This window comes from Pagrus pagrus (genome assembly GCF_965226575.1).
Source record: "Pagrus pagrus genome assembly, chromosome: 14".
Classification (NCBI taxonomy): domain Eukaryota; kingdom Metazoa; phylum Chordata; class Actinopteri; order Spariformes; family Sparidae; genus Pagrus; species Pagrus pagrus.
Window position 1 is genome coordinate 20,080,329 of NC_140198.1, and position 9,362 is coordinate 20,089,690.

Consider the following 9,362-nt stretch of genomic DNA (forward strand, 5'->3'; position numbering starts at 1 on the left):
CGAAACAGAAAAGTTATGGAAAGACAAAGATCACATGGTCAACATTTATTGTGAGTGTCAAAAGAAACGTATTTTACTGTAATGTGAATATGTTACTGCTTGAACAATAAGACAAACGTACCTGCTTCTAATACATTTCATACTCTCAGGATGCTGTATGGAGTTGTCGGACACTAAATAGCTGCTGAATCTGCAGAAGTTGTATTCAGTGTTGGTCTTTAGAGGCTTGTTTATGCCAAAGCCGACTCCACCACAGAGTCATCAGAGCCCTCACCTGATTACTCTTTACAGAAACCTGCTTGTGAGCTATTCAGACACATCAAATATTGAAAGCCTGGAGTTTCCGTTTCACACACAGCGAGGGAGGGGAGATGGCACAGAGGCAGACAGAGGGGAGGAGGACACGCGGGAGGAGCAGAGGGAAAAGTCAAAGAACGGTGGGATTAAGAGAAAATAAAACATCCGGCACCCTGGGAGGGAGACACATGAGCTGCGATGGAGGGAGAGAGGGAGGAACAGGAAGAGAGCACCCAAAGGTAAGGCAAGGACAGTCTGAATGTCTGTGCCTAATCAGGTGCTCGTCTTGAGTGTAACTGTAGAGGCCGTGCTGGTGTAATCAGCTGAGGATTGATTGGCTGATAACCTTCTCGTCAGGCAGTTAGGAGGGCATGTTTTTTAATTCTGCTGCTTCCCTCTCAAACCTTAGTGTGACGACTTCTACCCAGGCTGATGCGCCGACACAGAACGGCAGCGAGGACAGCGAAGGGTCCCCGACCCTCCAGGAACCAGAGGAGGACAGCAAGGGTGACAGCGGGGCTGGTGATGGGGAGGTGGAGGCCAGTCAGGTCAGATTTGACAGGAAAAAAACGTACATTTGTAACCATCAGAGTTAGTTTGTGGTCATTGGGGGGACAACTCCACTTTTTGCTCAAGATGTTGGTGTGTCCCTTGGTTGTGTGTGATTGATGAAGGTTGGGGAGTATCTTTGTATCGGTGACGAAGAGACCCCCCCACAGGAGACTCTGGTAGCCACAAACACACAGGACGATGCTGACTGCCTCCCACTGTCCTCCCTGCCAACACAGGACGAGCTGACCCCCCCTTCAGTGTCACCTCATCCCTCCTCCAACACACAGAGTAGGTCACACACACTCGCATACACACAAATGACTGACATGTGAGACCTGTGGGGCCTTGATTGGTGAAAAGGAAAACAGTAAATACGTCTGTGTCTCCACAGGTCGCCTGTCTGAACCCTGCTGGTACTGCCTGAGGTCTCTCGATTCAGAGTATCGTCCTGAAACTCCTGAACAGGTTTTTCTGACTAAACGCTTCATTACACTGACACAGAGCTGGACAGGTTCACTGAAAAGTGGCAAAGCTCTTCTTTTTTCTCACATGATAGCCTCTTTGACTTTACAGGCAATAAGAAATAACACAAGACAAGATAAGAGGAAATACTGTTTGTAACATTACATTTATTTAGCTGAAAGCTATTTACAATAAGTTTATCCAACCATGAGGATACAACCCAAGACTTTTAAGAACCAGCGCATCATCTTCATCAAATATGCTAAAATGCATCAAATGCTGTATTTAGAAACAATAAAACATGGAAATTAAATGGGCCAAGGTGCAGTATGAACAGATGAGTTTTCAGTCCGCGACGGAAGATGTGTAGAGTTTCTGCTGGCCTGATATCGATAGGGCCAACGTGTTCTCACTGCCAGCTCGTCAAATATGTCAGCTTGGTCAGTGGCCTTAAGCTTCATGAGTGATTATGGCTCAGGAGGTAGAGTGATTAGTCCACTCATTGGATGGTTCTTATCATTTGTTAGGATATGTATCAGCTGGAGTTGAAGGAGACATATTGTGCTCATTTTCAGGGTCATCATTTTATTTTGGGTTACTACTAGAACAGGTTTACATGCTTTAATGCTCAATAAACACATCACTTTTCTCATACTGTCCAGTGCTCTGATCGAAACGCTCTGTTGTAGCTCCTGTCTCTTTAAGGCACCCCTACTGAATACCCAGTCCGCTCTGATTGGTCATCTCACACACGCCTGAGCCAACACCACTGACAACAATAGAGCAGCTGTGCGAAATCAATTCTTGCCACCAGGCATGAATTATGCAAATCTGTGACATAGTGTGATGTCACAAAGTCACAGAATTTAAGGTGGGACTACTGACGAGGCGTTTCAGGAGTAATGTTTTCTGTGGGAGAGAGGAGCTTTCAAGATCTTTTCACATGCTCGAGAACCTATACACTGAAGGAAAGGGGAACAAAGGAAAAAGCATGATATGTCACTTTAATTGCTCTCCAGAAAATCTTTTTTTAAGAACAATAATTTCTAAAATACAGAGTGACAGGAATACAGGTGACAGGTACAAAAAAGTTTGTGTGGAACGAATTATTTATATTTAAGACTTACCATATTATGTGTGGCTGAAATACAACCCTGATACCAAAAACATTGGGACGCTTTGTAAATATTAAATAAAAACAGAATGTCTGTCGGCCTATATTCAACTGAATACATTACAAAGAGATATTCACTGTTTGAACTAATCAGCTATTTTTTTTTATAAATATACACTCATTATAAATTTGATGATTGCAATGCGCAAAGTTAGAAGAACCACAGTTCCACAGTCCCAACTTTTCAAGGAATCGAGGTTGTTCCTTCCCATTAGAACATGATGTTATTTCTTTTGATGGCAATACAATAAAAGTTATTGGTAAAATAATAGGGAAACAATCTTCTCTACTATTCAATAACCTCGTCATTTTGGAGACTGAATCATAGTAATGAATCTTGTGGTTGATAAATTCCATCCAATTCAGTTTTCTCTGAATGTAAGACGTGCTGTGATTGGTTCAAATCATCTCATACATGAGCTGGAAAATACTCTGTACAGTTCCCTCTTCCCTGTTGCTGTGTTGCAGGAGGACTCAGCTCCTTTGTCACCACTGCCCTCTAGTGGACAGAAAGTGAGCTACCAGACAGACCCTCGGCCTCACTTTGGCGTAGCCTGGTCCTCTCACTCCACATGTCGCCCCCTGTGGGGCAGCGAGGGGCCCTGCTGGGGGCAAAGGAACCAGGAGGTGCCTGATCAGACACACACCTGCCCCCACTGCAATCTGGGGCTGCCCGCTGACACACTGCGCTGGCATGAGGTTGGCACAGACACATGTAAACACACACAGACAGAAATAGAGACAAGCTCACAGTCTCCACCAAACATACCACAGCTTATGTCAGTGTTTACTCGAGAGCCTCTGACTGTTGTCTTTCTCCTTGCACAGGCCAAGTGTCTGCTGTTTGAAGGGCTGAGGAACTCAAAGAAATAAACACAGTCATCAATGTGTAGTTTTTGAAGAATGATGCCGTCTCTCTGCGTATTAATGCTCTCAGGAATTATGTTGCACCCAGAAGTTATGTGCAATATCTGCTTCTGCATGTAAACAACAGGCTGTTTACACCTCAGCTTAGCCATGTTCATTCCTTTCATTGTGAGTTTGAGTGTTTAATTTCTGTGATATTTTTAATGATGTCTTAATACAAATAAACCGTGTGTGTACAGAGTCAGTCAATGTCAAGTCAATGAAATGAAATGCTCTTTTACTCTAACGAAAGGGAGGACGCAGGCCCCTGTATTCAGCATGGAAAGAAACCGGCTTTGAGATTTGAAGTTACATCTATATAGTATAATGTAAGAAAGAGTTATAACTGTGTCTTTCTTTTATATGCTGGTCCACATCGGGGTAATCATAAAGAAATGAGGGCCCACTTAGTAAAATCGTTCCTCACTCTTTCACTAGTAACTACTCATATTTTTGTGTACCGTATTGTAGTGTTAACTCTTCTTCTTTCTTTTATTCTATACACTCATATTTTGTGTCTCACGATTGTCTGATAATATGTTCTGACCCTTAATAAACAGGTTATAGGTTGTAATTAACGGCTTTATCAATAGTTAAAGCAACAGTATGTAACTTTCTGGGGATAGCTATAGGCCGGTGGCTCGGGTCAGTATTCGATGACCTGGGGATGAGGCTCAACACTTCACGATCTTTCTCCAGAATTGCTTTAAAACTTACATAGCGTTGCTTTAATAAATTATTGATAAAATGTTTTTAGACAGCCATTTAATGAACACATTTGGGGATTGCGCAGTGCTCTTTTTGTTAAAAATATGAAAGAGTTCATGAGTGTTTATAGGCTTTACTTTTTCTCAATAGTGTCTCTTGTTCCTGGTTGGATCTTTGGTTAATGGCCTTTTCCAACTCAAAGTCATTTGTCTTGAAACCACGTGTTGGATAAATATACTGCACAGAGTTCAATCAACTCATTAAAGAAGAAACAGCATCAGCACTTTTAGCAGAATTCCAAGAATTCAGTTAAAACTCCCCTCAGATCCTTCATTTAAAAAAAACATATGTGATGGGAACTTGCTGTGGGTTTGAGCCGTCATGTCAAAATGTCAAAGGAATTCAAATGTGTTTGTGATATTTGTGCCGGTAATAAAAGAGCATATCTGGGTTATTGAACGTGTTTTCTCAAGTTCAGTCACCTTGAATTTTGTTTTCACAAAACACAACTTAAAGAAGACTTTGACCGAGTTATTCAACATTAACTAAACTTTTTTAAGTTGAAACAGCCCAAAACTATTGACAGTATAGGGTTGCGGGAACATTGGCTTGTTCTAAGTTTGGTTTTTGTAACATCTGTTTTACTCTTATTGGTATTTGCACAAACATGGGCATGCCAGTGCAATAAAACAAAAAGAAAAAAAAAGAAAAAACCCCAGTAAATTTCCTTTTCTATAAAGAAGCAAAGGGATTTTTTCCACAAATTAGCAACCCAAATATTGTTCTTATTAATGACTTGTTACTAATGTAGAGAGCATACTTATTAGCTGACTTATTAATTATTAATACAACCATCAGTTACAACTTTTAACAGAAAGTGGTATCATTTGCTTTTATGTAGATTTTTTGTGCTGTCATGTTTCAAACCAGTTTCCTTGAGCATTTATTATATCAAATCAAAACGAGCCATCAACTGAATTCAAATAGTGTTTTGATTTGAACTAAGTGGGGACATATGGCCTCTCTCACAGACAGCAGGACTTACTGATAATTCAAGCTGCAGCATCCCGTCTTGAAATCCATAATGTCTCAGGATAAAGGGATAATTCAAACAAAAATGGATAAGGAGATTGTCCCAGTGGCAAACAGAGAAGGCCGCCCTCAGGAGGAAGATTATGGTGGAGAAGACGACTCAGATCTCAGTGATGAACGCCCTGAGTCCATCTCAAGCAGTCTGGCCTCACTTCCTGATCTGTGTTTGATTCAGGTGTTCAGCTATCTTCCTTACCGTGATCGCAGGAGTGCAGACCTGGTTTGCCATCACTGGCACCATATCATGCGCTCCCCCTCTCTCTGGCGCTACCACTTCTTCTTCTTCAATGGTTGGCATCCCAGATCCAGGTCTGAATGCTCTGCTGTGGCCTATGCCCGCTCTCTGGGAGTCTACCTGGAGAGGCTTGAGGTGCGTGTGTGGCCTCCCAGCAGGGCAATTGCAGCCCAGCGACTGCAGCTGACCATCAGCAGGCTGTTTTCTGAGCTCACCAGGTAAAGGAGTGTGTTTTTTTCTGAATGCCAAACAGACAATTCAACACCTCAACTGATCCCTGGACTGAACATTATTTTGTCTCCACAGAGTAAAGGCCCCACTGCGGTCTCTTACGCTCACAGGGCTGGAGTTGGACCGGACCTGCTGGGTCCCACGTCTCAGAAACTCTCTAATAGACAGCCTGATTCGCTTCCTCCACAGACAAGCCTCAAAACTCACATCTGTTACTCTGAATGGGATGCAAAACAGCATGAGTCAGGTGAGTGCAACACCAGTTTAAAGATAATGTATCAGCAGATATGTCACTGCCTCAGGTGGCAATCAAAAGATAAGCCAAAGCTCATTAACTGAGGTCTAAAGGACTGGAGGTGTTCAGTATATCATTGAATGAATCGTTTTGGCAGTGGACATAACTGACAGCTCATTTATTATTTACAGAATTTTACATTCTAGACAAAAGCTTTCCTAAAGGCGGCAGGATTTACAGAAACTGTCAAGATGTTTAAGTGTACGTTTATTTCAGGATCTCTGTTAGAAACACATGAATGTGCCTCAAGTCTTCCTGAGGTCCCGAACAATACACAATACAATACAGACAATAGAAAATACAAATTGTTTAGAAAACAATCAAACAACATGTGTAGACAGACATATGAGAGAATTAAGGATGAGGTCATGGTAGAGTGCAAGCAGCCCAGTTACATATAGATTCAGAAGAAACAGGGGAAAAGAGGCATTTTGCAGATTTTACAGTGTAATTTCACTAAACTGATTTGTCTGTTAAGAAAAGCTCAATGCTGTCCTCAAATCCTTTATAATAAACATCATTCCACTGTGAGAATAATTGTATAAAGTCAGTTTTCTGTTTCTGATTCCTGTTCGTCGTACTTCTAGGGCCTGTACCTGCTCTATGCTCTTTCACATTCTCAGTGGCGCCACGACCCTCCCTGCTACATCTCGTCTTTGGACTTGAGGGGGTTCTTTTCCAACACTGAGTACGTCTCCCTGAACTCCAACCTGCCCCACGTCCTGCTCCAACTGCAAGGCCTCACCAACTTGAGACTGAGTTACTCCTATCTGTCCAGCCTGCTGCTGACTGCTCTCCAGGACAGACACAGAGGAAAGAGGTGGCGAGATGGGAAGACTTTGCAAACATTTTCACTGCACTGCGCTGTGAATGAGCCCCATCATCAAGTAAGCACGAAATAAAGGGATTACTGGATTAGCCCCAATGAAACTACTTAACTGTTTACGTACATGGCTGAAGTGTGATGGCACTGAAGGCCTTCATTGAAAAACCAGAGATGAAGGACACACACACACAAACCTGCATGGCCCATACGGTGTAAAATCATTCTGCCAGTGTAGTGTAGTTGTTGTAAGATCAGTGTAAAGGCCCTGGGTGTGAGCACATGCTGAGCTAGTGAAGAAGTGAAGAAAAAATAAAATCCCACTGGTGAAAATGAAACCCACTCAGGTTTCCTTCATTCATTTCTGTCTCTGCTTCATCTTCTCTCTCAAGCTGGTGAGCAGTGACTCATGGGCAACTTTGGCATCAAGCTGCCCCAACCTGAACGTCGGGTTTACAGTGAACCAAGCCATCACCCCATCCTGCTTTGTGAGGATTCTTCTGCCTGAGATTCCCCTGACAAAATTCAGCATGTCAACTTACTTCTTCTTCAACCCAAACTGGAGCGCCAGGCCTCTCCTCTGTGACATGCTGCCGCAGTACAGGCGCTGTCTTCAGGTCAGGGTGCTGAGCAATGCAGCGTCACAAAGTGTAGAGAAATGTCGTCAAACTCAATGTTCAAACGCATTATGTGTAATATTTTAAGCCATTTTGGTGTGGTTTGCTGAGGTTTGAAGCGGTTCTCTATGCAGATTATTCACAAGGAGCTCTGTGGGTGATCATGACGAGTAGTCATGTCATTACGTCTGAGAAGAGATGCTGATCTTTGATTTTTAGACAAGCTACCGGCATGGCTCAGGTGTTGTGCAGGTGGTTGGAGATGATTTAGGGTTAGAAGTAACCATCACTCAGGCGTTAGCACCTGACCTATGCACGTGTGTAGTGCATCAGGCATCAGGCAGCTGGCACAGATTGGATACTGACAGGTTGCAATGTCAGTCTACTACTTTGGTCCAGACTGAAATAACAACTGATGAGGATTGCCGTGAAATTTCAGACATCCATGGTCCCCAGGTGCCCCTTTGACATTTCGCCCTATGCCCTCAGCAAGTTGCCTTTTTAAAAAAAAAAAAGAAAAAAAAAAACTTTTTAGTTAAATGTCTCAATGACTATGCAATTTGGTGATCCTCTAGTGCCACCAGCTGATCAAAGTTTCCAACTATCCTGCAAAACATCCTCTGGATGCCTTGAAAATGTTCCTTTGGCGCCACTATTTTGTTCAAATTTGTGTATTTGAGAGAATTGTGTCAACATATATTCTGGATGGATTACCATGAAATTTGCTACACAAATTCAAGTACTCCTCAAAATCAAGTGTAGTAACTGTTACCTCCCCCCGACTAGTGGCATCATTCAGTCAAAATTTCATGTTGCCCAATACTTACATTTAAGACTAGATATTCTCAAAGCCAATTTCATTCCCACCAGCTTCAGCTGTACTTTCTATGTAACCATTTGTAGCAATTTACATTTTATTGGCCATGTTTGAGTGGATTTGACGCGACGTTAAAAATGAAAACGTCCCCGTCTCTCTCTCACTGCCTATGCTAATGCTGCTGAACTGTGGATTTCTTTGTTAAGGACTCGGGTTGGATTTTCTGTGACAATCCAAAGGATGCGCATGTTAGCACAGTCAGTGTGAGCATGCTAGCTTGTGACATTAGCATTTTATAGAGCTGTCAACACCATGTCAGTCAGATGCAGCTACATCTACTGCCAAATCTCTCAGTAATTACACCAATGACCACCATTTACTGTTGCCTTATGGATGTATTGGATTAACTGGAATCAAAAACAACATTGTTATCTGTATTTTAAATAGACAGGCAAATTAAGTTTTATTTTACAATTCCAGGTAGTTATATTGAATTATAAGTTATGTTTGGAGAAAATAACATGTTTTTTGGAGACATTTCTGTGAAGAACCACATTAATTGCAGTCAGGTTAGAGCATTAAAACAATGTGAATGTCTGTTTGTAGCATCTGAACCTGGACCTGATCAACAGGAGGGAATCAATTAACGAGGAGCTGCTGGGCTTGGTTGAGATGTGTGAGTGCCTGGAGCAGCTGAGTATCCGGGCTTTCCTGGATATCAGCACCGTGGGGAGGTTGCTGCACATCAGACTGAGTCAAAGAAGCTCACTCAACAAGATCAGAGTGAGAAACAGGAACTGAATCTGAACATCGAGCTACTGAGATGTATTTTCACACCATGATAACTAACGCTTGATGTCTTCCAGGTGACAATCTACTCAGTAATTGACAACATTGCAGAGAAAGAAGAACAGCTGAAGGAGATACTGTCTTCCCACCGGCATCTCCCTCGGCAACTGGATTTTTTTGCCATGGTCAAACCTATGATATACTAATGTGTGATCATGAGCAAAGTTGACACACGTAAAAAGAAAAAAATAAATAAAATGAAGCATTGAATCCATCTGTCTAACAAATTGATTAATCAAATGAACAAAAAGTGTTTGTTATATTTTGAAGTTCTGACAGTGACTGTCTCTGCTCCTGTCTATGT

General features: G+C 42.2%; 1 protein-coding gene and 1 long non-coding RNA gene across 3 annotated transcripts; both read left to right on the forward strand.

The window, feature by feature from the left end:
- Window positions 1–1,003: 1,003 nt before the first annotated feature.
- On the forward strand, window positions 1,004–3,160 carry LOC311269195. The gene is made up of 3 exons (XR_014624058.1): window positions 1,004–1,137; window positions 1,241–1,314; window positions 2,954–3,160. It is a non-coding gene; the product is annotated as an uncharacterized lncRNA (long non-coding RNA).
- A 1,938-nt stretch (window positions 3,161–5,098) lies between these two features.
- Window positions 5,099–9,272, forward strand: LOC311269170 (F-box only protein 39-like). 2 transcript variants are annotated; one of them, XM_084373201.1, is made up of 6 exons: window positions 5,099–5,644; window positions 5,733–5,904; window positions 6,540–6,839; window positions 7,168–7,392; window positions 8,816–8,992; window positions 9,076–9,272. In XM_084373201.1, the coding sequence occupies exons 1-6, from the start codon at window positions 5,184–5,186 to the stop codon at window positions 9,202–9,204; spliced, it is 1,464 nt and encodes a 487-aa protein (XP_084229327.1). In that variant the 5' UTR covers window positions 5,099–5,183; the 3' UTR covers window positions 9,205–9,272. The 2 variants fall into 2 exon arrangements, with proteins under 2 accessions (XP_084229327.1, XP_084229328.1); XM_084373202.1 differs by lacking the exon at window positions 9,076–9,272 and having other exon boundaries at window positions 8,842–8,952.
- The last annotated feature ends 90 nt before the right edge of the window (window positions 9,273–9,362 follow it).

Excerpts from the sequence above, each read along its gene's own strand:
- LOC311269170 (XM_084373201.1), top strand. The coding sequence starts at position 5,184 with ATGTCTCAGGATAAAGGGATAATTCAAACAAAAATGGATAAGGAGATT. Across the intron at positions 5,645-5,732 it reads CTGTTTTCTGAGCTCACCAG|AGTAAAGGCCCCACTGCGGT; the intron begins GTAAAGGAGTGT and ends TTGTCTCCACAG. Across the intron at positions 7,393-8,815 it reads AGTACAGGCGCTGTCTTCAG|CATCTGAACCTGGACCTGAT; the intron begins GTCAGGGTGCTG and ends GTCTGTTTGTAG.